The sequence below is a fragment of the Sminthopsis crassicaudata genome, chromosome 1 (assembly GCF_048593235.1).
Source record: "Sminthopsis crassicaudata isolate SCR6 chromosome 1, ASM4859323v1, whole genome shotgun sequence".
NCBI lineage: Eukaryota > Metazoa > Chordata > Mammalia > Dasyuromorphia > Dasyuridae > Sminthopsis > Sminthopsis crassicaudata.
In genome coordinates, this window is record NC_133617.1 from 69887578 (window position 1) to 69914502 (window position 26925).

At 48.6% G+C, this 26925-nt stretch overlaps 2 protein-coding genes across 3 annotated transcripts; both read left to right on the plus strand.

Moving 5' to 3' along the window:
• The first annotated feature begins 939 nt into the window (after nt 1–939).
• PRKACA (protein kinase cAMP-activated catalytic subunit alpha) lies at nt 940–20777 on the plus strand. Of its 2 annotated transcripts, none has more exons than XM_074310399.1 (10): nt 940–1287; nt 13993–14054; nt 14541–14672; nt 15223–15321; nt 15694–15776; nt 16018–16144; nt 16321–16416; nt 16511–16633; nt 18296–18460; nt 18951–20777. In XM_074310399.1, the coding sequence occupies exons 1-10, from the start codon at nt 1242–1244 to the stop codon at nt 19074–19076; spliced, it is 1059 nt and encodes a 352-aa protein (XP_074166500.1). In that variant the 5' UTR covers nt 940–1241; the 3' UTR covers nt 19077–20777. The 2 variants fall into 2 exon arrangements, with proteins under 2 accessions (XP_074166500.1, XP_074166490.1); XM_074310389.1 differs by lacking the exon at nt 940–1287 and adding an exon at nt 6945–7038.
• Nucleotides 20778–22675: 1898 nt separating this feature from the next.
• On the plus strand, nt 22676–26292 carry SAMD1 (sterile alpha motif domain containing 1). Its single transcript, XM_074310376.1, is given in 8 exon segments — nt 22676–22770; nt 22772–22807; nt 22809–22847; nt 22849–23583; nt 24109–24391; nt 24596–24692; nt 25174–25285; nt 25501–26292. Coding segments are annotated over 8 exon segments (1524 nt in total). The 5' UTR covers nt 22676–22707; the 3' UTR covers nt 25660–26292.
• The last annotated feature ends 633 nt before the right edge of the window (nt 26293–26925 follow it).

The following is a 26925-nucleotide window of genomic DNA, read 5'->3' on the forward strand; positions in this document are numbered from 1 at the left end:
TCCAGCTGCCTCAGAACATTATTAAAGAATGGGTGATAGAATTAATGAAAGGAAATAATAAGAAATAATGCTAGAAAAGCATGTGAGATCTAGATTATGGAGGGCCTTGAATGACATTCTATAGGTCTTTAGGTTGCTTCCTGTATATAACATTAAAGGGTTTTTTTGCCAAAAGATTTTGGTGGTAATACATTGATGGAAGAAATTTTAATTGAAGTAGATAATGTAGAGTTCCCCATTCAGATTATCCTATCATATAGTCTAGCAAAACATAATGTACTGCTGTTTGGGGGCTGATAGACTTAGCAAAGCTAGTCACATTCTCATTACATCAAATCTTGATTAAAATAATTTTGAGAAAGCTTAAAAAAAAAAAAAAAGAATGGGTGCTCAGGTCAAGGATCTATCCTGCTGGGAAAGATCCAGATGAGCTCTGACCCTTTAATTCGGGCTCCTAATGTTTGTTAGTTGGGCGCTGGCTGTCCAGGTCATTATTATTATTATGGCTCTTATCTGGGGGAAAGGGAGTGTTCAGGGTGCTGGTTTTCGGGATCCTCGTTTCTCTGTCCAGGCCAGGCCTCTACTAGGGCGGCCTCCATCCATTCTTTGAGGCCTGCAAGATTTCACTTTGCCCCACCCACTTTTCCCTGGATTGACACCGAACCTTCCCGGGAGAGCCCGTCCCAACCTTCTATAAATAAAACGCCAGCAGCCCCGCCACTACCAATCCAAAGGTCTGAGAGGTGGAGTCAGTGACGCAACGAAAATCCTCTCCAATGAAGGGATATAGCCCGCCCAGTTGATGGTTTTTAGACCAATAGCTGAGGAGTAGACCGCGTCTGGCGTCATTGGGTCGAGGACAAATGAAAGGGCGGGAGGATTGTCTTTAACCAATGAATGGTGAGCGCGGGGCCGTCAATCAAGGTGTCGGGGACCAATGGGCAGTGGGGTGCAGGGACCGAGGGGCGTCTCGGGCAGACACGGATTCGGGTTCTGGTTCCCCTGCCGAGCTCGAGGGAGACGCGGGAGCCGGGAGCTGGAAGCCGGCTGGGGGGTGGGGGGGAGCGGGGCTACGGGAGCCAGCTGAGCCCGCGACTGCGACCGCTGCCGCCGCCGCCGCCGCCGCCCGGGGCGGGGGGTGGGGGGGAACCCGGTCGCCAGCGCCCGTGCCAACGCCGCAGCCCGGGGCGGGGGGTGGGGGGGACCCGGCCGGAGCCGGAGCCGGAGCCAGCGCCGAGGAGATGGGGAACGCAGCCACCGCCAAGAAGGGCAGCGAGCTGGAGAGCGGTGAGTGTTCAGGCCCCGACCCAATCCAATCCTACCCCAGCAGCCCCGGACGCCCAGCTCCAGCCGTGGGCACAAAGACGAAACGAAACGGCCCCTGCCCTCTGGCAGCGTCCGTTCTCCCGTGCCCCCCCCCATTCCGAGGCCGCCGAGCCCCTCTGTGCGAGGACTCCCATCCCGGCCCCGAATGAGCTCCTGCCCTCCCCACCCGACTCCGAACTTTTCTAGATCTCAGTTTTCTCATCTGTAAAAAGATGGGGTCGGACTACATTTATCAGGTCCCTTCCAGCAGCTCTGAAACGTATGACCTCCACCGCTCCCCCCCCCTTCCGGTCATCCTCCCTGGTCCCTGCCCGCCTGCCTCCCTCCCTCCTCCCCCCCTTCTCTGCTTTGTAAATTACGACCCCGTTTTGTTGTTGATGTTGTTTTCATTCCTCGTCACTACTGAAAATACCGAGTGTGGTCGCTGCCTGTTCCCCCTCCTTCTGGCCTCATCTCCCTCCTCCCCCTCCTCCCCACCACTGCCAAAGCCACGGCCAGCTGTCAAGCCGGAGCTGGGGCCCTGCCTCCTGGCCCACCCTTCTGCCTGCGAGGCCCCCAGAAGTTTGCCCTGATCTCCACCCTGCCCCCTTTCATAGTTTCTGGCCCAGTCACCCAATGACCGTGAGTTCCTGGAACCCCACCACACCCTTTTTTAAAAGCATCTCCGAAGGTTCTCTCTGTTAACTCTCTTCTCAAATGTCGTTTTGTTTTAAATGCTTATTGATACCTTTTCATTTTTATCAGTCATTTTTGCACTTAGGTCCTCCTTGAACCCATTTTTGTAACAAAGAAAAATACGCAAAAACAACAAATACAGTGATTTCTTTGGCTACGCACGCAACATTCTGACCCTTTTAGTTCCCTGTCTTTCTGACTAGAGGAGGGAAGTGTATTTGATTATCTGTTCTACAGAACAGATTGGTTACTACACTTAAGAGTTAGCTTCCTTTTAGTGTTCTTCTGATTTACATTCTTCTTATTGTGCATATTGTTCTTCTGGTTAAATTTATTTAATTATGCATCAATTAATACATATCCGGTATTTTCATTATTCATTTATATGCATAAAATAACTCTATAGTATTTCACTACATTCATATTTCAGAGTTGGTTCAGCCTTTCCCCAGTCAATGCTAACTAATTAATTCCTGGTCTTTGCAAACAAAAATAATTCCCATATGAAGAGTTTGATATATATTGGACCTTTCTGTCCTTGACTTCTTTGGGTTCCTTATAGTAGAATGAATTAGTCAAAGACAGTTTAGTCACATTTTTTAAATTGAATAATTGGACCAATTGGTTTACCATTGGTGTATTAGTGTGTCCAACATTCTACAGGCCTTCCAGCAGTGACTCCATTTTTTTATCATCTTTACCAACTTGATGAATATGAGGGAAAACCTAAATGTTTTAATTTATTTTATTTTATTAGTGTTTTGAGTATGTTTTTATTTCATCACTTACAGTTTGCAGTTCTTTGGAAAACTGCTTATATCTTTTGACCACTAATCTACTGTGGAATTTCAAATAATTTTGTAGTTTTCACCCTTATATTTTCATATGTTACCCCCTTATTTTTACCTCTATCTCCAGTTCTATATTTCCTGAGAATACATAGCTGTGATCACACACACACACTCACACTTTTTCTAATTATTAGAGCATTTGGTAAGGGAGTTAGGGGTCCCCATCTCCAAGTTAGTCAAATCTTCTCTGTGACCCCTTATCCATGTTTCTGTCGTTTTCCATCCTTTCTGTTTCTTATTGTGTATTCTTATCTGTGTACACTCTAGGCAAGTAGACATTTGGGCCCTGGGTCTTTCCCATCTCCAAAGCCAGACTTTTTCCCTTTTAGGGATTAATCATCACCACCACCCCCACCACCCCCAGCTTTAAAAGAGGTGGCCAGAAATTAGGTGGAGGGAGGTTAAGATCTTTACCCTACCAGGTTGTATCTACTGGACGTTCCCTCTGTGTCCTACCCCTCAGCATCTGAGAACCTCCAGATTCCTCAATAAACAGATTATTTCACAACTGAGGCTCTGTCTTGCAATGGTCAGTAATAGGCTCCCTCAGTCTGCCAGATGCTCCTGGACTTTCTACCTGTTCCCTTTTCAGGCAGTTTACCATTAGAGATCAGTTTTTTGTGACAGATACCTGGTATAGTTCTGGTGATCTTTCAGTTTTAGCAAGCAAGGACTACTCTGTCTCAGATTGAACTAGGATAGTGTATCCTGGGGATCGTCTGTGGAAAATAAATGGTGAAGAGAAAAGGATAACCATGAGTGACTTTTATGATTTTCTGATTAGCAGCAGACTCAGCTATCAAGATCCAATACTTTACCCCTGAACCCACTAAATCAGGGTGACAGGGTAAAGAACTGAAATCATCTATTCTACTAAAACTAGTTAGAAACTTCCTCCAACCTTAATCTTTTGCAAGCTAGTACCACACACTTGGGCCTTCAGAGCAGGAGGACTGGTATTAAGTGTCCAACTTAGTAGTCTGAACAGTGTTAGATATTCTCAATGTCCCACCCCTTTGCTAAAGGGCCCAGGCATAAAAACCAGGGAACCTTGTTCTCTGCCACTCCTTGGGATATCCCATACCATAGAAGTCAGAAGGGAAAGGTGGCAGCAGGTTGTCCCGAGACAGTCCTGCCAGGCACGAGGGAGAGGATATCTTAAGTGTGACCATAGCCAAGGGTTTGCTTGGAGTGAAGCAGGTAGAGCCAGCCCTAGAAGAACTGGAGACTGGTCCAAAAGTGAGGGAGGCTGAGGAGACATGGAAAGGAGGGCCTAAAAGCATGTACTGCTTTCCTAGTTAGAAGAAACTACCTTTAAATGGAGCTCCCTTAGAGCAGATTATGGAAAACACTTCTGTAGAGGGATGGGAATAGACATAAGATTACCTATTGGTGGTCTTGAAGCGCCAGAGGGAATTAAGAATTAAGAAGCCCTTCTTGGGGATCTGGGAAAGTTCTTTCCTTCATGCCTCCCTCTCCTATCGAACTAAATAAAATTCTACTGCACCCTCTGATCCAATCTATGCCTGAGGCTGTAGCCAGGCAAACCCAAAGGAGGCACGTAAAAGTTCAACCAGATTGTAAAACCACCCACTTCAGTGGGAGACATAGAAAGTCAACTGGATCAACATTGACATCCATTGTCTTCCTTTCAGGAGACATACCCGAAGATCCTTGTAAAAGGAGCAAGGCCATTCTGGCAGTGGGCACTGTAGTAGAAAGAGCAGTTAATGTAGAGGACTGTGTTTTGAATCCTGGCTCTAGGTCTCAGCATCAATAGCCCCTCATTTTATTGAGAAGAATGCTTAAGACCCACAGAAGGGATGCTATACCTGCCCACAGTCACAGCAGAGCCTCTACATTCATTGCTCTTTGATCCTAGATCACTTCTCTGCAGCTCAGTTTTTATAATCTATAATCTATTGAACAAGCATTTATTAAGCACCTGCTCTGTTACAAAAGAGGAATATGATATAACTGGCCTTTGAGTTAGGATTACTTGGGTTCCCCTTCTATGAAATGAATAGATTGAACCAGATAATAGTTAAGCTCCCTAAATGCTGACCTCCCAGAGAAAGAGAAAGCATAGTTTGAGGATCCTAACCTCTGACATATTAGTTGTATGATCTTGGATAAGTCACTTAATTTCTCAGTGTCCTGGGAAACTTAACAATATCATTTTCAGTGCTAATTGCATTTATGAACAAAATATCCTCAGAAGTTCCATATGTGAAATCACATTTAAAAAATTATTTTAATGTCCCAGGCACATTTAAAAGTGCAAACCAAAAGTGAAAGTCTCTGTCATCCTAGAGTGTACATTCTGTTCCAAAATTCTCTTCTAAAATAGTAATAATTTAAAAACAAAAAATAAATTAGTAATAGCTAGCATTTATATAATACACCACCATTTAACAAATTTTATCTTATTTGATCCTTATAATAGTCTGGGGAGGTAGGTGGTGTTGTCCCCGTTTTATGGATGAGGAAACTGAGGCTGAAAGAAGTTAAGGTCACATATTAATAATAAGTATCTAGGCAGGATTTGAACTCCTATCTTTCTGATTCCAAGTCCAACACTATCTACAGCTCCACCTAAATGGCTTGTATTTCTATCCCTTATGGTTAACACCCTGCCTGGCCAATAGTAAATGCTTAATAAATGCTTGTTGTCTGAATAAGGGGGTTGGACTTCAGAAGTGTCAGACATGAACAATGACTGAAGTAGACTAATATGTAATTGGGAGATATTTACCAATATAAAAAATACTGTAGATCATAGATCATATTAATATGTGATTTTCTAAGTCAATATTCTTCTGTGGTTTAATGACCCCCTTTTTTATTTGCGTTTGACACCACTGAACTAGATAATCTCAAAGGACCCTTTCAACTCTAAATCCTGTCGTCTGATTTGTTGAAAATCATTTTTGCAATTCATTTGATGAAAGCATTGCAATGCTTTCTACCATTCTCCAAGTTGGCCCCACATAGCTATCCCTTTTACAGGCTGGGTGAATAGACTCTGGACAGAGGGGAGGTACTGATGCTTCAGAAGAGTTAAGGACAGACTACAACGTCAGAATCTGTTTGGAGGGGGGAGGAAGGGTGGTGTACCCTGACACAGCTTCCCATAAAACTCTGGGAGAGTAGGCTCCTGATCTAGGGATAGAGGGTCGTTGAGAACCAGAGGGTGGGGAGCAGCGGATGTTTTCACTTGGTGGGGGTTGTTTTTCTCTGGGATGGAACTAGAAGGAATCCGTTGGTGATTATGAATTAAAACAAAAGTGGGGCTGCCTGGGGAAGAAAAGGGCAAGGTACTGAAGGAAGATTCGGGGAATGAAAATTTTGTTTCTTACTTCGGGCTTGGTGCTGGAGGGACTCGAAGGCAATCTGACCCGCTCAACTACCTTCGAGGGGAGCTCTTCACAGATGTTCCCCGTTCCCCGGAAAAGGCACAAAGCAGACTGAGGACGAGGACTGCGGTAGAGGAGGCCTTAATCCGAAAGGATCCTTGGGGTATTCGCCCTTAGTGTGGGAGAAGAGAGCAGAAGGGCCTGGCAAGGGACGCCCGAGGGACCAAGGACGAAGGCCGTGCCCGCTTCGCTGCGGCAGAAAGCTTGGGGACTTGGGGTCAGCAGCGCGAGCTCCTAGGTCAGGCTTGGCCACTGCTTTGACTCTGAAGCGATCGGTAGTCACTTAGCTTAAATTTCCCTATCTGTAGGAGGAGGGGTGGGCTTTCTGCGGCCTTTGGAGCTCCTAAATCCTTGCGGCTGCTCTGGGAATCCCCGAGGGCGCGCATTCCAGCCACCTGCTGGAGGTGAGGAGCCGGGTGCCGCTCTACAGAAGCCCTAGAGGGTCAATCTGCACTTCGCTTTGGCGGTTGTATGGGTCCCTGGGCGGTCCGCCGGGATTTCTACCTGCTGAGTACAGTCCACTTCGTACGGAAAGCCAGAGAGGTTAATCCGCCCCTTCTTCTGACTCCTCGGCTGTGGTGTTCTTCCTCCCCCTCGCGCCCCCTGTTGGGCCGGGGTGGGGGAAAGCCCCCTGTGGAGCCCCCCTGGATGAGCTTTGGCCCTTTGCAGCCACCATAGTCGGGGCTGTCTGTGAGAGAGAGACAGAGTGATGGCTGCTGCAGGTGAGCCCCTTCCTAGGACCCCTGTTGCCATAGTAACCCAGGGGCAAGGTATGCCATGCTCCCTATTCCTGACAAGCACAGTTTGGGAAGGGGGGGTGGGGGGTGGGCAAGAGAGTGGTGGCAAAGAGCAGAGGTTGGGGGTGCGATGGTCTTGTAAAGGGATCCCGAAGAAGGAGGGGGCAGCCATCCCTTCCCACATTTCCATCTTCTCTTCTTCCCCCCACTTAGAACCTGTGAGACTCGGGCTTGGCATCTCTCTGGGCCTCAGTTGTCCTATCTGTAAAGCTAGTGAATTAGCCCAGATGACCTCTAAGGTCCCTGCAGCTCTAAAGTCCTATGATTTTAGGACTTTTTCAGCCCTTCCACTGAGGAGTGATACCCTTCCTCTCCTCTCTCCCGCCACGATCCCCACCAGAGAGACTAAGAGGGAAGTGAGCTGCCCTGGCAGGGCCTTATATGCAGAAGCACTGTGATGTAATGGAAGAAGCTCTGGGCTGAAGGTGAAGACCCCTGGGGTTTGAATCCTCATTCTGCCATTTAATCGCCATCAGATCTTGGGCAAGTCATATCACCTCTGACCCTGTTTCTTCATCTATAAAGTAGCACAATAATGTTTGTATTTCTCAGCCCATAGAGTTCTTTGGAGGAGAGAATTTTGTTTATCTCAAAATGTGCCTTGGTTCCTTCTGACTCAAAATCTATGATCCTAGTTTTGGTTTTGGAGGTAGTGGGACTGTTTTAACACATGCCTTATGAATGCTGGTGTGGTTGGCCCCTGGATTTAGAAAATTGAGTACAAAGGTACCTCTAGCATTAGTAGAATACAATATTTGCTGTTTTAATTTTTTATAGCATTAGTGGTCTGGGAAGGAGCTCCCAATCTCTTGAGTAAATTGATGCCCTAGAATTTTGTGATTAGAGCTTCTCCTCTCAAGAAAAGTCTCTGGGATCAGATTGTGCCACCTCTAGTTTTGTATCTGCCATTTGGACCTCTCATACATGTGAGAGGAGAAGTAGGGAGGGTTTGTTATTTTGTTTTGGTTGTGGAGTACATTGTCCCTAAGTTTCAAATCAGATTGAAACTCTTGTTTAGAGCAGTTATCGGTGATCAAAACTGCTTGGAATTAGGAGGTTGCTTAAATATGGAAAAAGTGTTCACTCTGTGGGACTCTAGCAGGATGCCTGCCACAAAAGTCTGATGTTGACTTCCCAGTTATCTGGAGAAACTTATGCCAATCAGTCATAGCCTTCCCAAAGGCTACAGAGAACTTGCAGATCCCAGGAAATACCAGCTGCCTTTCTTGTTGTTGTTATGATCTTCATTCCCTGATATGAAGGCTGTTGGCAAAAGCTGCCCTATTGGGCTCCAGAGAATAGAACTTGGAACAGTGGGTACAAGGTACAGAGAGGCAGATTTCCTCTCTATAGAAGGAAAAAACATCCTAACATTTAAAAGCATTCGGAAGTGGGCTGTCTTGAAGAAGTGATGAATTCTTCATCACTCCAGGTCTTCAAATAAAGGCTAACTTAAATGTTGGTTAGAGTAACTTCTATCTCTGAGTCGGATTCCTTTTCTAACTGAAACTCTAATGTCAGAGGGAGAAGCACCTTAAGGCAGAGTGAAAAGAGCAGTTAATCAGCTTTGAAGCCTTCTGTTTTAAGCCATAGCACAAGGTGGAAATGAATTCTAGCCCTTTCCTCCTTTCTACTTCAGCCTACAGGAGGCTTAAGTGAGAGGGGCACTTTTGCTTCTAAGCTTAATATGATCTGGGTAGGCAAGCACATTTTCCACTAATGAAGAAACCATAAGGGAATAACTTAAAGAAATATGTTGTATGAGTATCAAACCTGGTACTTCACCCCATCTTTCCTTTTCCCTCAATCTTCTTATATCAGGTAAGAAAGCCCTAGGTAAATGTTTCTGCCCCTGTAGAGACTCCCAGAGGCTCCTTCCTTGCCTTGATATTAACCCCTTCAAATCCTGACATAATAAGGACAGACTGGGGAAGTCTAGCCACCTAAAATATTTCCAGGAGCACATCTAACTCCAGTGCTATCCATTAAGAAGAACAAGGCAAAGCAAGCTCTGACTCCTTTGGAGCAGAAACACAGTCTAACTTGGTTAGGTGTTCTTTATAAAACACTGAAGAGAGAACTACCCTGCATCATTATGGAGCCCCTTGAAGCCCCTTTGTGACCTTGGGCAAGTGATTTCCTCATTCTGGACTTCAGTTTCTTGTAAAATTAGGGAGATGGACTCAATTTCTAAGATCTCTTTCGGCTCTTGAGCTCATGTTCCTATGACTTTTAAGAACATTTGAAAGAGTCTCAGAGCAGGTACCTTTAAGTGCTTCCCTGGCAACCAGCTCCTCCTCCTTTACCACCATCCCGACTCTCTCTTTGCAGAAGATTCAGGCTGACATTGTTGCTTTCGGGCTTCTTCATCTGCCTTCCCAGGAAGGGATCCCAGAGAGATCCCCAGGGATGAAGGCAGAGGGCTTGGAGTCTGAGAGCGCCTCAGAGATGACCTTCCAGCTGTGGCTACAGCTCTTTCTCTGGGCCCACTTAGCTGTACGCTTTGTCAGCTACCTTCGCCACACTCTCTGGGGGCCCAAGCTGTAGCCAGCCATCCCAGCTCCTGATCTGCACTGGCTCATAATCCTCACTGCTGCTTGGCATCCATCCTGGATCCCCCTGGATCCCTCAAAGAGGCAGGAAGTAGAGGTTGGTGTAGGACCACCTGATCCAGTCCCCTTCCCTGCCCCCACCCCCAACTCCCTGGCGTCTCACTTCATTTGCCCCACCCATAGCCTAATTCTGGGACAATGGGTAGGATATGGAGAGAACCATGGCCACCTAAGTGATCTATTTAAAGGCCTAAGCTGTGCTCTCACTTTGGCCTGTCTGGCCTCAGCTCCCTGGTGCCTCCTTGGAGCAATTGAGAATTCATATTTTCCCCAGTAGGGAGAATTCTGCTTCACATTTTCTCCTGCAGGAGGCCCTGTTTCTCCAAGAGCAAGTACTACATGCTGCAGCTTCCCTCACCGGGATCCTAGAAAAAAGGCAGCCAAAACAATTCCTAGTCTGGCTTATAGGTGTTATGCTTCTGGGGACTGGGCAGGTGGGGGGTGGGGCTAGAAGGAGGGGTTGGGAGAAAGGCTCCTCACTGTGTCTTGCAGAGTGAGCTTAGTCATTAAATGAGGGATTTCAAGGCTTTCCCAGTTGCTTTACCCTACTCAGATTGAGGAGTGGAATGGTTGAACAAGGAGAAGGAGAGTGAGAAGCATCTGGAAGGGACAGAATCATCTGGAATCTTGGTTTCATCAGGCTGTTACATCCTGAAGCTTAAAGGCCTTAGTAGCAAAAGAAACTTCTGGGGGAATTGGCATCTGGCTTAGGAAGATGAGTAGATTGCTCATCTGTCCCATCTTGTTCCTCCACAATGTCAGCTGGAAGCTGACTGGCTACCTACTTCTGACATCACACTTATGAGGGCTTTGCCTTTGTGCCATGCTGGAATGGGACCTGGTAGGAAGAATAGGTGGCTAGATCTTGGAAGTCCTGGACTCTGTGCCCATTCCTGAGGGGACATGGTAAGAAAGGGCAGAAGGAAAGGATTCAGGTGCCTGCATAAGAAGCAATCCATTTTTCTAGATGAGTAGAGGTAAAAGGCCTAGGGCTCACCTTGCTTCCTTTCTGGGAACAGTTCTTAGTCTCCCTTCTAATAAGAGGGTGTGAGTGGGATCATTTATTTAGCTGTGTCTGAATTCCTCAGTTACTTTCCAAGTCCTTCTGATACAGAAGGGGTCTTGAAACTCATCCCACTCGTTTTATACACAGGAAAACTAAGGCCCAGAGCATGGAAGGACTAAGGCCAGAGTCACCAAAGCAAGGAAGTGCCAAGCCCAGATGGGAACCCTGAGTTCCTGAAAACAAGACCAGGACATTTTTCAAACTGTCCCCTACTTCCATACTGATTGCAGGCGTCTTTCACTCTTATCTAACATCAATTTCTTGCTAGCTTCAGCCTCTGCCCAAAGTGGGCCCTCCTTATTTGGGTAAAGATAAAAGAGCTAGATCTCTCACAGTGTGTGAATAAGAGATCCCTGGGCCTATGGAATCAGGTTTGGACAGTAGATGGAAAGCTCTCATAAGCTTTTATGTCTCATGGCAGGATTCAAGTGTCCCCAGAAAAATTACTTAATTCTGTTGAGCCTTTCCTCATCTGTAAAATGGGGGTGACAGATGAGGGTTCTTAAAAGTAGCTACCTCTAGACTTATTGTGAATTAAGCACTTTGTAAATCTTACAATATCAGAGAAACTTAGGCTGTTGTTAAGAAGCAGGATGAGCCAATGGGAAGGTCAAGAGGCTTGATTTAAACTTCAGGCCCAGTGAATAATCATTTAATTCAATTCACAAAGCATGTACTAATTTCTGGTCTGTGTCTTCTTACTCTGATTAAAAAGTATACTATAGCACCACCACCAAATATCTAGGGTTGGGGGGCTTTCTCTAAGGGGCAGGGACAAGGATCTGAACTATAGGCCAAGGTTCTTCCCCCTCCCCCCAAGCTCTGACCTACATTCCATGGGCACCAATGTGGGTGTCCAAGTACTAAAGCAGGTACTAAGCCCTTACAATGTTTAAAGAGTCAAGGGAAACATTTGGTTTGAGACAATACACAGCAGATAGTCTCTAATATATACTGAGTGACAGAGGGCCCCAGACAGGTCTCAGACTGTGAAAGTACAGATAAGTTGTAAGATCTGCAGAACTTTCCCTATATTGGTGAAATCACATATCTTGATGGACCTTCTAGGACCTATGCAGGGTTACAAAGATAAAAAAAAGAAAGTAGTCTTTGCCCTCAAGTGGCTTACAGCCTATTGAGAGAGATGTAGTATCCATGAAAGTCAGTATAATCCAGAGTATTTTGAGGGAAGAGCATTGGAATGGGCTTGGGGACCAGGAAAAGCTTCAGGGAGGAAGTATCCTGTAAGGAAGGATTCTGAGAGATGGAAAGGAGGAAGAGATGAATGGACAGCTGGGGGGGGGGGGGGAGAAGGAGGGGCAGAATGTCAACACTAGTTTGGGCTGGAATGTTGGCTCCCTGGAGGGAACTGAAAAGCTCCCGAGCCTCAGTTCTCCTTATGTAAAAAGGAAGTAATAGTACTGGTACTGCCACCCCATAGGGATGTTGCCGAAAAACTCTAGAGTGCCCCAGCAACGTCAGCCTCTATTATTAGAGAGGGGTGATGACGGCATTGAGAGACTTCTAGAGGAGGCAAGCCTGAGGCCCCTGGGAGAGGTCAAGGGGAAAATCTGCAAGTTTACTGGAAGGTGCTTACAGAGGCAGGCTTCAGGGCCATGGCCACTGAGCAGCTTTGAGGCCCTTCCACGGGGGAGACTTCTCCCTAGGGCCTAGTGCTTCAAGAGAAGGGACCAGAGCAAGCAGCCAAATCCCAGGGCTATAAATACCTCAGCCCACATTGATGTCCATGGAATGTAGGTCAGAGCTTGGGGGGAGGGGGAGGAACCCTGGCCTATAGTTCAGATCCTTGTCCCGCCCCTCAGAGAAACACCCCCAACCCTAGATATTTGGAGGTGGTGGTGCTAGAGTATACTTTTTAGTTTCAGAGTGAGGAGACACAGACCAGAAATTAGGCTTTCTCCACTTGGCTGCTTGCTAGGAGGCCCCCCTAAAGGAATGGGGGTGGGGAAGAAGAGTGTTGGAAGGATGGAACCCTGGGAAAAGAGCTACCATGTAGTTTAGATTAGTTCTGTTGGGTTGGAGCTATCCAGGCTCAGCTCTTTGGTAATAACAAAATATCAGGTGCCTACTATATATGCCAAGCCTTGTTCTAAGTGCTAAGAGTGATTTTTTTAAAAGAAAATTTAAGTAAGACAGGCCCTGTACATATGAACCTTACAGTCAAATGGGAACTAACACATCAATACAGATAATTACTACATATGGAGAGCAGTCCAAAACCAAGTTCTCCAGGAGACCCAAGGGTAGGGGAAGTCTTCTCTCACCTGGCAGGAACTAGAAGTATTCCTAGAGGATGGGACTTTTGAGTTGGTCTTTAAAGCTGGATTTGAATTCACCAGATGCCTGAAAGCAAAGGCTCTGGCTGATACATATAGATAGAGACACAGAAACTCTCTTACTTAACTGAAGGATGGAGGGACTGAACAGTAATAATAGCAAACCAACCTGCCAAGACCTGGGCTAGGAGGACGCCTTGAACAGATTAGAAAATCAGGAACCACTAATGGGTTCTAAGCAGAGAACTGACATGAGCAGCTCTGTACGTAAGCAAGAGGACTTTGGCAGTCCTACAAAGGATGAAATGGAGGCAGGAAGTCCTGTTAGGAAGCTATTCCAGTAGCCCAGGTTAGTAGTGACGGAGGACCAAGGTGAAGGTGTGCAGTGTAAGGAAAGAGGAAGCAAGGAAGGAGAGTCAGCAGGAGCCAGTAACTGACCACATAAGAAATGAGGGAAGAAGAGTTAAAGATGATTCCAGAGTTCTGAGCAGCTATATAATGCATTGTTATCAGTAATAGTATATTTGAATATTCATTATAAATAATAGTCATCTGTGACCCCACCCTTATCTCACTTTAACCTTTGGGATATTGCCTGACTCTTCTTACCAACACACACACACACTCTCTCTCTCTCTCTCCAGCTATTGACATGGGGGTCTGAGGCCAGGGTCCCTTCAAATCTGTAGCCTCTGCAGTGTTGTTAAGATGATCAAAGAAGGGAGTATATGAGAAATAAGTTCTGTGAGGGCAAATGCTGTTTTCTACCTCTGTCTGAATCCTCAGTTATCTGACACAAGGCTTTGCACACTGGAGGCCTTTAGTAAGCTCTTGGTAACTTGTTGCATTTTCTTGCAAGCATATTAAGGACTGTACCCAGAATCTCTCTGAGCCCCTCAACTTCCCCTTCTGTTTCATGAAGCTTCTAATTGGTACTCTCCATTCCTTTCAGTGAAAGAGTTTCTAGCTAAAGCCAAAGAAGAATTCCTCAAGAAATGGGAAAGTCCACCTCAGGTACCTCGAGTTTTGGACCTGGGGTGTGGGGGGGAGCAAGTGCTTCCCAAAGGGTACCATATCCATCTAACTCCAGTCTCCATATAGGTTCTTCCATTGGTCACCATACTGTCACCCCAAAGAAATTTCTGTCTTTGTCTTTCCCCTGCCCCCTATCCTCTCCTAAACTCCCTACCATCTCCTAACCACAAGGTTCATCCTAACCCCAGCTCCTCCCTCAGCAGCTGCCAAGAGCTCTTGGGCCCCATGCTAGGGCTCTACCCACTCCTAACCATAACCCACAGGAATATACCTTCACCTGCCATCTTCCCCACTCCCTTTCTTCTGTTCTGCTAAGGCCTCCTCTTGTGGTACAAGAAGAGATTCCAGTGGCTTTAATCCTGACCCTTACCCACCCCAGACTGGATAGGGGAAGAGGAAAAAGGGCGGTGGTATGCACCTCTGAGGGCTAAAGGAGACACCGAATTTTTACATCTCTTTATTTAGCAAAGTACAGTCCAGCTGGATCAATTTGACAGAATCAAGACTCTAGGCACTGGTTCCTTTGGTCGAGTGATACTTGTGAAGCACAAAGAATCGGGGAACTACTTTGCCATGAAAGTCCTTGACAAACAGAAGGTGAGCATTGCCCTCCAAACCCCCAGCACTCTAGTGTCGTGTATTTCATGGACCCCCTTCCTCATTCTACACATAAACACTCTCTGTTGCACTGTCTATCTTTGGTGGCCTAGATAGCTCTCTCTCACTCTCTGCCTCTTCCTTATCCTAGGGATATGGGAAAAGAGCTGCTCTTGGCCCAAGTTCCTGGCATCTCCCAAGTGATGAGCCAAGAAGAAGACTGGGAGACAGGCCCTGGTGGGGAAGAGGGAGGGTGGGGAAGAAGGGAGAAGAGGATGGGACTAAATGAGCCAGGAAAACAGAGGTGTGAAAGGGCAACTTGGTGCAATCTTTGGCATCAGTGGGGATCAGGCTTGAGTTTCCCTACTTTGGGCATTTCCATGTATCATCTCTGAGACTCCATTTCTTCTTCTCTAAAAATGAAGGAGTTAGATTCAATCTTCCAAATCCTTTTCCTCTTTAAATTCAGGAATTAATCCCAGCTGGAAGCTGATCCATCTTCTTTCCCTTCTAACTTCCTTTATCCCATTTCCTTCCTCCCCTTTCAAAGGTGGTGAAGCTGAAACAAATTGAGCATACCATGAATGAGAAGCGCATCCTGCAGGCCATCAACTTCCCATTCCTCGTCCGACTAGAATATTCCTTTAAGGTATTCCAGACAGCTATGTCCTTGGCTGGCCAGAGGGCAGGGGTGGCAGCAGTAAGGATCCCAGGAGCCTCTCCCCTGGGGAGTAATATAGTGCTTCATTTTATACTGTTGCAGTTGGTATGAATTGGGCAAATTGTTATCTATTCATAAAAAGTTTTCTCTGAAGCCTGTGCTTTGAGGCTAAGTGTGAACATTTAATGTCATTTATGCCAGTGTTGCAGGGAGGTGGGAGGGGGCATGTTGAAGAAGAGGCAGGAGAACCTAGGGGCGAGCTTAGGTTTCTAGTCTTTCAGGAAGAAGAAGGCCAGGCTTCTGGGGAGGATAGAGGCAGGAGTATGAATGAGAGTCGAAAAGGATATCTTTTCTTTATAGGACAACACAAACCTGTACATGGTGATGGAGTACGTCCCAGGTGGGGAAATGTTCTCCCACCTACGACGGATCGGAAGGTTCAGGTGAGCAGCTACCCAAGGCGTCCTCCAGGCCAGCACATAGCATCCCAGAATAGGGAATAGACTTCTGATCCCTAGAGTTTCAAATGATGAATAAGCAGCATGGACCTTAATGTCTAGTAAGAAGTAGGGGACAGTGTCTAAAGATTGGCTAGAGGATAACCTGAGTTTGGGGAAATGGTCTTTCCAAATTTTCCTACCTCCAGCAACTCATCCTTGCTTTCTTTCTCTTTTCTTATACCAGTGAGCCCCATGCTCGCTTTTATGCAGCTCAGATTGTCCTGACCTTTGAATACCTTCACTCACTGGACCTGATCTACCGAGACCTGAAGCCTGAGAATCTTCTCATTGACCAACAGGGCTATATCCAGGTATTCCCCAGGGCAGAGATGGCAAATCACTGCCGAGTAGAATTCCAGTCATTTCTTGCAAGAGAGTATACGTACATATACACACAATGCATACACCATGCAGCCCTCCTGCTTGTCCCTTTCCTGTGCTTTCTTAAGCAGTGTGTGACTATATATACTAATTCTCATGGCCATAGGTGACAGATTTTGGTTTTGCCAAGCGTGTGAAAGGCCGAACCTGGACTTTGTGTGGGACACCTGAATACCTGGCTCCTGAGATCATCCTTAGTAAGGTGAGTGCCTCTGAAACAGTCGATCCCCCTTATTTCATAGGACACATCTGGGGCTTTTCTCTCCTCCATCCTCACTTTTTCTTTCTTTCTCCAGGGGTATAATAAGGCTGTGGACTGGTGGGCCCTAGGTGTCCTGATCTATGAAATGGCAGCAGGCTATCCTCCTTTCTTTGCTGACCAGCCCATCCAGATATATGAAAAGATTGTCTCTGGGAAGGTAAGGCCTCAGGGTAAAGGCTGACAGTTCAACACATTACTTTTTGGGCTCTTTTGGGGTTTCAGGAAAGCTATTTCTTTGGAATTCCTAACCTTCTTATTCCACAGAATAACTCAGTAAGGTAATTGTCTTGGTCATTAAAGAGGAATCACTTGGATACCAGTGGAGAATTCATATTAATCAAAAAGGTACCAACTGGCATTTACTGATTTGTGCAATGTCTAAAGCTCTGTATCTAAGGTACAGTGCAAGGAACAATGATGAATAAGATCCAATCACCCCAGGTCAGACTGCTTGGGACGTACTCATCAACATTTGTGTGTCTTCCAGTTCTTTTTGAATACAACAATATGAGAGCTGTCATTATATAATATGCACCCAATGATTTTGTGGAAAATAAAGACTAGAGCACCGTCCCAGAACCAGAGGATTCAGCTTGAATTCATGTTCAATTATTTTACTGATTGTAGAATTCTTTGTTTTTTACCATCACTGCTCCCCCAAATTAGCCCTCCCTCTTTCATATTTCTTTCTCAGTTGGGGATGGGGAAGGAGGGAGGGAGTGAGAGAGAGAGAATTTGAGCTGAAAAATAAACAAAACATCTCCCTATTTCTATTGAGAGTGCCACCATTCTTCTAATCACTTTGGTTCACAGTTCTTGGAATCATTACTGACTTATCTCTCTCCCAAAGACCCTGTATTTTATCAGTTACCAAGTCTCCTCAAATCTTCCTGCAGCCACCTCTTTCACTCACCCAATCACCTTTGATAATAGATAGCCTCTGCATGAGATCAGGGTCTTGCTTTCTAATTGATCTTCTGCTTCTAGCTTTACTTCTACACACACACACACCTAAAACACAGATATGATCATGTCTCCTCCACTCAGAAACTTTTAAATGGGCTATTTGCCTCTTGGATCAGAGACGAACTCCCTCCATCTGGCATTTAAAGCCACTAAGAATTTGCACCCCATTTACCTTTCCAGTCATATTTCATTTCATTTTGCTCCTCTTGACACAGTCTCCACTAGAACCAACCCATGAACCATTCTTGACTCCTCAAGTACCACTTACTGACTCTGCCTTTGCACAGCCTGTAGCCCACATCCAGAATTAGCTGCCTCTTTACCTCTAGCTCCTAAAATCCTTGACTGAAACTTTGCTACAGGAGATCTTTTCTGATTCCTTCCCAGTTAATAACACTCTTTCTCTTTGGAAATTGTTTTTATTACTATGTATAAACTTTGCAGTCATTGTTTAAACATTGTATCCCCTAGGTAGCATCAGCATCATCATCAACAAGTATTTATTGATACTTTACTATGTGCTTTGCTTTGTGCTGAGTCCTGAGACGCAAAGAAAGACAAAGACCTGGGCCCCAGCTCACATTCCAATGGATACAAATTCTTTAAGGGCAGAAATGGGTCTATTTTTGTCATCAGATTCCCCAGGGCCTAGTACAAGGCCTTGCACATGTGAAGAATGTAATTGATTTATTTAATAAACAAAGGGAAGGGAAGACTGAAATAATGTCATGATTTAATGAATGGGTCGGATTATATGGAAAGAAGTGATCATTCTAGAAACACAGGTGATCCGAGGCCATGAGAGAGAACCCACTCTCTTTGTATTGTTGGCACCCCTTCCTTGTCCTTCCAGGTGCGATTCCCTTCTCACTTCAGCTCCGATTTAAAGGACCTGCTTCGGAATCTGCTCCAAGTGGACCTCACCAAGCGCTATGGGAACCTCAAAAATGGTGTCAATGACATCAAGAACCACAAATGGTTCACCACTACTGACTGGATCGCCATCTATCAGAGGAAGGTGGGGTTACTCAGCCAGGTCTGGCAAGAGGCTGAAGGTTTGGGGGGAAGGGTGAGGAGGGGGATGATATCTGAGAATATGACTTCAGTCCTGGCTCTGTCATTCACTTTTAGAGCTACTTCTGCACCTGTTACCCCCTTTGTAAAGTGAATTTCAGTTAGATGATTGCTTTATTTCCTCCTATCCCCATACTCTATTCTGTGCCCTGGGAAGATACAGGCATCTTGCTCTGCCCTCAGGATCTTTTTAGACCATGGGAAGAGAACAGATATAGTCCCTGATTTTTTGCAGGTGATGCTATTTCCATGCCCTAGAGTGCCAGAAAGAGAATTAAGCTTCCAACCCCGAGGCCTTCTGGCCACGCTGTACCAGTGATGCTCTAGGTCATTGACTGGATCACTTCCCTCTCAGGGCTTCAGTTTCTTAATGAAATGGTAGTAGAGGGTGGCCTAGGGGCCCTTCACCTCTTAAGATTCTCACTTCTTGACAGGTGGAAGCCCCCTTTATACCAAAGTGCAAAGGCCCAGGTGACACAAGTAATTTTGATGATTATGAGGAAGAAGAGCTCCGGATCTCCATCACCGAGAAGTGCGCTAAGGAATTTGCCGACTTCTAATGGTGTCCCTGGGTCCTGGTGGTTTTCTTTTTGGGGTGGGGGGTGGGAGGGGTGGATTGATCAGCCTGAGGGCCCCAGAGTTCCTGGCATATTAATTTTTCCCTAGGGAGATCAGAAAGTAGAGATGTTTGCAGGGTGGGGAGAGGGAGATTCAAATATCAGATGGCCCCCCCCTCCCCTTCCCATCCATCCCTAACCCTCACTACTTTTCCCTCACTGTCTCACTCTGGCTGGTAGACCCCATGACTGGGTTCCCTCTGCTCTTTGCCTAACTTCATGCAAGTTTTAGATCAGTTTTCCAGCCCAAACAAACCTGAACCTTCTCCCTCTTAAAACCACCAGAAATGCAGTTTCTTTCCAGCCCAGCCCTCTATCTAGAGTGGGATCCTTGTACCTAGAGGGCCTTGTTTTTGTAGCTCCTTATTGATCCCCCTGGTGCTGGGAAGTGGGACAGGGGAACCAGGGGATCCCAAGTTGGAAAACCTCCAATTCCCAAAACTCTCCCTAGAACTTCAGAACCTTATCTAGGAGTTAAAAGGACAGACAACCCAGTTCCCCACAAGGAGAGACCCTGCCTGGGAAGATGTTTTAGCAAAATGTTTGTGGCTCCCTTATATTTAAAAAAAAAATTTAAATACTATTTAAGTTATATTTGCCGCCTCTCCTAATCTCTTCTCACTTTCCTTGGCTGTCCCCAGTACATTTTAATATGGCTGGATCTGCCTAGGTCAAAGGCTTTGGAGCTTTTAACCTCTGGGATCTTAGCTGATGGTTTTGAGCTGGGTCTGTGACTTGGGGATGGGGATGTTTGTTGCTGATCTCAACCAGGGAGTTATGGGAACAATTGTGAGATGGCCTTGAGAGGGGTATCCTGCCAAGTTTGAAAGAGCCCTGAGCTCTTTCAGCACCACAACCCCCCCCCCACTCCCAGTGATCTCTCTTCCTCATGATCAGCTCTCTTAACCCCCATATCTTTCCTACTCCTCAGATCACTTGGGATATTAGGGCACCAGAAAAAAAACCAAACAATATTTCCTAACCTACCCAGGCACCCTTGCTTGTGATCCCTGCCAAAAAGACCTCCCAGATACTCCTGGGGACACACCTCCTTCATTTTAGCCATTCTTATCTATAGATTTTTAATGCTCAGCCACTAACTTCCCATTTTGTCTGGGAATGTCACTCCCTAAAAGCAATTTGAAGGATATAGCCCACCTTGGGTGGAGAAAAATGGGGGGACTGGGAGAAAGAAAACAGGAAGTGCCACAGCTTCAAGGTAGAGAGCTTCCTTTTGCCATGGGAATGCCAATTTTTATTCACCCAATAGCCTCTCCACCATCCCACATCCTTAGAAGCACCCTCCATCTGGCTTGTCTGACAGCTACCCGTCACTCCTTCCACTGACCCCTTGCCTAGGCATCTGAATTATCATAATTTCCCCCCTCTCTAGAAAGTAGCTCAGTGGAGAGCAGACCACTTCTCTCTATCCCCTTTCTCTTTTTTGTCCCTCTCTCAACTTTTCCCCCATCCCTGAAGGAGTTCATAGGCCTAAGGTAGGGAGGGGGGGATAGCTGGGAGTTTAAACCTGTGTGATTCGAAGAAATTTGTTTCACGGAAATGACTTCCTCTTTAACGGTGTGCTTTGTTGTAAACATATTTGAAAACTATTACCAATAAAGTTTTGTTTAAAAAAAAAAAAAACCCTGTCTTTCCTGACCCTTTCCCCACTTGCATATCCTCTGACATCCCAGAAAACAAGTTGAAGGAAAAACTGCCTTGGACTTTAAAGTCCAGGTGAGGACCTGGACTAGCCCTGTCTGGCTTTCGAGCTTTCCTCAGGCTAGGGCCTTTCTGCTGTAAGGTGGTTTTGCCTGAAATATATGCTGCTTTGAGCTGAGAACTAAAGGCCCTGAGAGGGGAGGGGGAGAGAAGAGAATGACCTTTAAAACCTGCTCCCCGTGTGGTTTCTCCCCCCAGTGGAGGAAGCAAGTCTAAACCTCACGAAGTAGCCTGTTAAGGCTTAGACTTTTAAGATCTCGAGATGGCAGGGACTTAAAGAGCTTCTGTAATCGAACCCCCTCATTTGGCCGGGCCAGCAAACGAGGTGTCTGGAGTAGAAGCGACTTGCCGAGGTCTCCCAGTGAGGGGCAGAGCTGGAAATTCACTCACGTTCAAGTCCTGATTCGGTGTTTTTTCTATGACAAGATGCCCCTTCTTACAAACCTCCCTTTTATAAGGGGGAAAACGGGGAGGGGGAAGAGTGAAGAAAACAGCCCCCCAAAGGTGATATGTCAAAGGGCACACACCCAGCTCGTACGTGGCAGTGCGGGGACGCGAACCCAAGGGGTCCCCCAGAGTGCACGTCCTGAGCTCTAAGCGCTACGCCACGCCGCCGCCTCCTTCGCTCCGCGATCCACGGTGCGGCTGTCGGAGAGGCGGCTCCAGCGCCGCCGGGGGAGCGAGGCCAAGGCAGACTGGGCGGGGAAAGGAGGCTGAATCCTCCTTCCCTCGGTGTCCGGAGTTGGGGGCACCGGCTGGCGCCGGGCATAGGGACAGGCGGAGGAGAGGTACGGGCGTCGCGGCCCCCGATTTCTCAGCGCAGCCCAAGCGGTGCGGCGGAGAAAGCGGGACGCCTGGCTCCGTCAGTCCCCGAGTTGGTGGTAAGTGCGGTCCAGAGCCAGGAGCGCTGGGCGGCAATGGCGGGGGGGAGGGGGGACGGACAGGGAGGGGGGGACAGAAAGGGGGAGGGGGCTGGGCGGCGGGGACGTCTGGGTTCCGCGCCCAATGGCTGGAGGGAGAGTGCCACCGCCCAGCCCGCCCACTCCCCTCCCCCTCCCCCTGCGCGCTCCCTCTCCTTCTCTCCCTCTCTCTCTCTTTCTCCTTCTCTCTCTTTTTCTCCCTCTCTCCACCCCCACCCCCCCATCCCCACCTCCGCCCCGGCGCCAACTCCGCGGCGCCTCCTTAAAAAGCGCGCGGGAGTTGTAAAGGGCTAGGGGGGTGGGGGGGGCGGGTTGAGGCTAGGGAGAGACTGAGCGAGAGAGGCGCCGGAGAGGGGGGGGGGTAAGAGTCGCGCGCGCTAAGCGGGGCCCCGGCTCCACCTTAAAAGCGAGCGCGTAGGGGTGGGTGGGTGGATAGCTGAGAAGGGGGGCCGGAGTGTCCCGGCCGCGGGGCGGGCGGCGCGTGCGGCGGCGGCTGTGGCGGTGGCGGCGGGGAGGGGCTCGGCTCGCGCTTCCCCCTCCTCCCATCCTCGGGACCCGCGCGCGCCCAGGAGGAGCGGGGTTTTTGTGTGAGTGTGCGTGTGTCTCTGTCTGTGCATTTTTTCTTTTCTTTCTTTTCTTTCTTTTTTTTTTTTTCTTTTTGCAAAGAAACAGCAGCGCCTCCGCCGCTCCACCGAGGCGCTGCGCCCCCCGGGGGGAGGGGAAAGAGCAGCGGCGGCAGCGGCAGCGGCGGCGGCGGCGGCGGCGGCGGCAGCGGCGGCGGCAGCAGCAGGAGGAGGAGAAGGAGGCGGGCGGCTGAGCGAGAGAGGGAGGGGAGTCGGGGGTTGAGAGGGGAGGGGAGAGCGGAGGGAAGGGGGGGGCGCCGCGCTGGGAGGGAGGCGGCGCGCACGGTGCAGCCGGGCCGGGCGGGAGGCATGGCGGGGCCCCCGGCCCTGCCCCCGCCGGACACGGCGGCGGCGGCCGCCGCCTCGTCGTCCCGCCTCGTCCCCCCGCTACCAGGAGTGGATCCTGGACCACCATCGACTCGCTGCGCTCGCGCAAGGCGCGGCCGGACCCTGGAGCGCATCTGCCGGATGGTGAGGCGGCGGCGGCACGGGCCGGAGCCGGAGCGCACGCGCGCCGAGCTGGAGAAGCTGATCCAGCAGCGCGCCGTGCTTCGGGTCAGCTACAAGGGGAGCATCTCGTACCGCAACGCGGCGCGCGTGCAGCCGCCGCGTCGGGGCGCCACCCCGCCCGTTCCTCCGCGCGGCCCCCGGGGGTCTGCCGCGGCCGCCGCGCCGCCCCCGCCCCCGCCCGCTCCGCCTGCGCCCGTCGCCTCCCCGCCCCGAGCGCCCCGGGCAGCTGCGGCCACAGCGCCCCCCTCTCCCGGCGCCCCGGCCCCGTCGCCGCCCCCCAGAGCGCAGCGGGCCGCGCCCCTGCCCCCGCCACCGCCTCCGGCCGGGGCGCCCTCGCCCGGCCCGCGCCGTGCCCCCCCGCCCGCCGGGGCCGCCGCCCGGGAGCCGGCGCCGCCGTCGCCGCTGCCTCTGCCGCTGCCGCCGGAGGGGGGCGCGTCTCGGAGCGGACCAGCCCGGCCCGTGAGCCTGCGGGAAGTGGTGCGCTACCTCGGGGGCAGTGGCGGCGGCGGAGGCCGGCTGACTCGCGGGCGCGTGCAGGGGCTGCTACTAGAGGAGGAAGCGGCGGCTGCCCGAGGCCGTCTAGAGCGCACCCGTATCGCCAGTCTTGCTCTGCCCCGCAACGATCGTTCCGGAAGGGCGCCTCCTGCCACTAGCTCCCGAGCAGCCCGAACCAAGGTAAGACTAGGACTGGGAATGAAAGTCCTGCACTGGGAGGGGAAGACCGGGTGATCAAGGCTGAAAGCAAGACTGGAGGAGAGTACACCGGGGAGGAGGGATAGGGAGAGCGCAAAGGATGGATGAGATCAGTCCCGGTGGAGAGTGCAAGGGTGTTTTTATGAGAACTAGAGCTCCATGAGCTTAGAATCTCTAAGCTCCTCCTCAGCCAAGGGTAGAAGGGAAGAGATTTGGGCTAAGTACCCAGAAAGGCCTGGTCATGGGGTCAGTAAGTGGCCCCCCCCTCTCCTCAGAAATAGACCAGACAGTCTGGTTTGGGACCTAGAAAAGGGTGTCATGTTAGGATTCCCAGGAGTTAATTCCCTGGAACATGTTAAAGACTCCCAAGAGCAGAAGTCAACTTTGGACCCAGAAATCTGGACAGCCCCCATGTTTCAAGTCTTAACAGATAGAATGAGGACATCTAGGGAATATATAGATCAGAAAAGATTGTGGAAAACATTCCAAACTCTTCATTCCTCACAGAAGTCTGGGGAAGAGTCCCTGAGGGAGGAGGAAGAAGAAGAGGATGAAGAAGAGGTGTCTGCTTTGTCAGAGGGTTCTGAGGTGCCTGAGGGAGAGGGTGCCCACGGTGGGCAAAACCAGTACAATGGAGAGACTGGCCAGCGGGAAAGTGGGAAAGAGAGGCCCAGGGAGTGGAGCTCCTCCATAGCACCAGGTCGACAGGATGAGAGTCACCGTTCAGCTCTAGCAGATGGAACCAGGGAAGCCTTCCCAATGGGAGTGGTGAAGATGGAAGGGGGTTCAGGTAAGAAAGAAGTTCCAGAAACTGAAGTTCCTTTTGTGATGGAGGAGCAGGAGAGCTACCTCACTTTCTAAAGTGGGTGGGGTCCCCTGGGAAACAAGGTACATATGAAAGAAAAAAAAAATTCAAAAGAGTTTAGGATTGGGATATGTCTAAAGGAAGGAGGATAGAGGGATAGAGCTGACCAATATGCCCTTTTTACCCTAGCCTCAGCTGCTACAGGTCCAGATTCCCCTTCACCCGTGCCTTTGCCCCCCGGAAAACCAGCTTTGCCCAGCGCTGATGGAACTCCTTTTGGTTGCTCGTAAGTCAATGAATGTTTTTGTCTCTTGAGGCTGGGTCTAATGTTGATTTGGGATCAGGGCTGATCCCTAGGGGTCCACTGAAAGACAATAGTGTTTTATAAGTAGAGTCATAGACTTGGTCATACTAATTTCTCAACAAATGCTTAGAAGCTAGAAAGTGGGTACAGTTAACTATGTTACAAGGTTACGAGCAGTAGTGGGACTCTTGAAGGGCTGTAACATCATCTATTCATCCCAAGGGCTGAATACAATCAACGTTTATTTAATTTAACTGATAGTCAAAGCCAGATCTTATGACCTTCCAACTTTCTCCTTCCATCCTCCTTTGAAATAAGAATTGTAATCCTTAACCCATCCCACCCCTATCTGCTACAGGAGGATGAAATGAGAAAATGATTTGCAAAGAATTTTCAAATGTTAAATGTTTGATAGTGTTAGATGGGATGATGACAATATTGTGGTCTGTTTGGGCATCCATAGCTCTGGTAGGAAAGAAAAACCATCTGACCCTGTGGAGTGGACAGTGATGGATGTGGTAGAGTATTTCACTGAGGCTGGCTTCCCTGAACAGGCTTCTGCTTTCCAGGAACAGGTGAGACCTCCATTCTGCTGAAGCCAGAACCCTTGGGGTTCCTTGCTTCCTTCTGAGTCCCTTGCCCTTACATCTTGTGTGTGTGACACACCACACACACACAGATGATCAGAGTAATGTCAACTACAAACCAGAAAGATGCCCATGTATATAAAGGGGACTTGGAGGGAGTTTCAGGCCTGATCCAAGTTGAGCTCTGCTTCTTTCCCCTCCAGGAAATTGACGGGAAATCCCTTTTGCTGATGCAGCGCACAGACGTGCTAACTGGCCTCTCAATCCGCCTGGGGCCAGCCCTCAAAATCTATGAGCATCACATCAAGGTCCTTCAGCAGGGCCACTTTGAAGATGATGACCCTGATGGGTTTCTTGGCTGAGCCCCCACCCTCCTGTGACCCCTAAGCTTCCCCTACTCCTTTCCCTCAGTTCCCTTGTACCCCATCTGCCTAAGAGTCCCTAGCATCCAGGAACTCCCTAAGGGGGAGAATACCCACTTCCCAACACACTCCCCAAAGAGATTCCAGGGAGGCAGGCGCCTCATTGTCACCCCTTCCCAACTTTGTCTCCCTTAACTGTAGGTATCTTTCTCCTATCCACATCCTGCATTCCAAGCTGGGGGTGATGGCAAGGGCAGATGCAGGTTCCTGCAGCATACCAGGAGGGGACCCCAACACCCTCCCCCATTAGACTCCTTTGGAGGGGGGAAGAAAGCCCTCCTTTTTCCCTAGCCCTTCCCCCAATTCAGCCAGACTTCACCTTTGTAAATGTTTCACCCTGAGGAAGTAAGGACAGGACTGGACTGGCCTTTCCCTCTCAACCCACCTGTTCCCCTAATCCTAATGCCTGTCCTTCCAGCCTCCATCCTCCAACCTTGCCCAGGGTTGAAGTGGTGGGTTGTCCTGTTTCCTTCCTCTCTTTTTCTCGTTTTCTCTCTTTCTGGTTGTTGCTCTGGCTAAGTTGCTTTTTAATATTGCACCTGAGGTTTTTTAAATAAAATTAAAAGAAAAATCTCTGATGTGTGTATGTATGTATGAATCTGTCTAAATGTCTCTGTGTTCATGCATCTGTCTAATATGGGGGTTTGAGTAGGGGGATTCCCTCCTTACTGGATTCTGTCATTGGGGAAAATGGGAGGTCATTATCATATCCTAGGCTGGAGTCCTAGAAGGTATCTTAAAACATCTAGTCCAACCTACTAATTTACAAAAGAGAAAACTGAGATGAGGTCCTGACCCCAGGATTGAATGAGTTAATAGTTGTAAAGCACTTGTGCCAACCTTTTAAAAGTGCTCAATAAATTCTAGCTCTTATTGCTTCTACCTCCAAATTCAGTGTTCCTGCCCTATGTTGTTGGTCTTAGAGCTGAAAGAGGCCTTAGAGACCACCGAGTCCTTTTCCCTATATCTTTGGGAAAGGGCTGTTTTCACTTCAGGATGTCAGTCATCTGTTCCCCCCTCCCCCAAAAAAAGGTTGAATTAAATGATCAAGAGATCCTCCTTCCATCTATGGACTCAATTATGATGTCATTACTCTGCTGGGCCTCAGTTTTCCCACCTGAAAATTAAGGTCCATCTGCAATCCATTAACCATCGATTATGGCTAGGGGTCCCTTCTGCCCCAATGTTTTATGTTTCTAAATTGCC

Excerpts from the sequence above, each read along its gene's own strand:
- PRKACA (XM_074310389.1), top strand. The coding sequence starts at position 6,978 with ATGGCTGCTGCAGGTGAGCCCCTTCCTAGGACCCCTGTTGCCATAGTA. Across the intron at positions 14,673-15,222 it reads AAGTCCTTGACAAACAGAAG|GTGGTGAAGCTGAAACAAAT; the intron begins GTGAGCATTGCC and ends CCCCTTTCAAAG. Across the intron at positions 16,634-18,295 it reads AAAAGATTGTCTCTGGGAAG|GTGCGATTCCCTTCTCACTT; the intron begins GTAAGGCCTCAG and ends TTGTCCTTCCAG.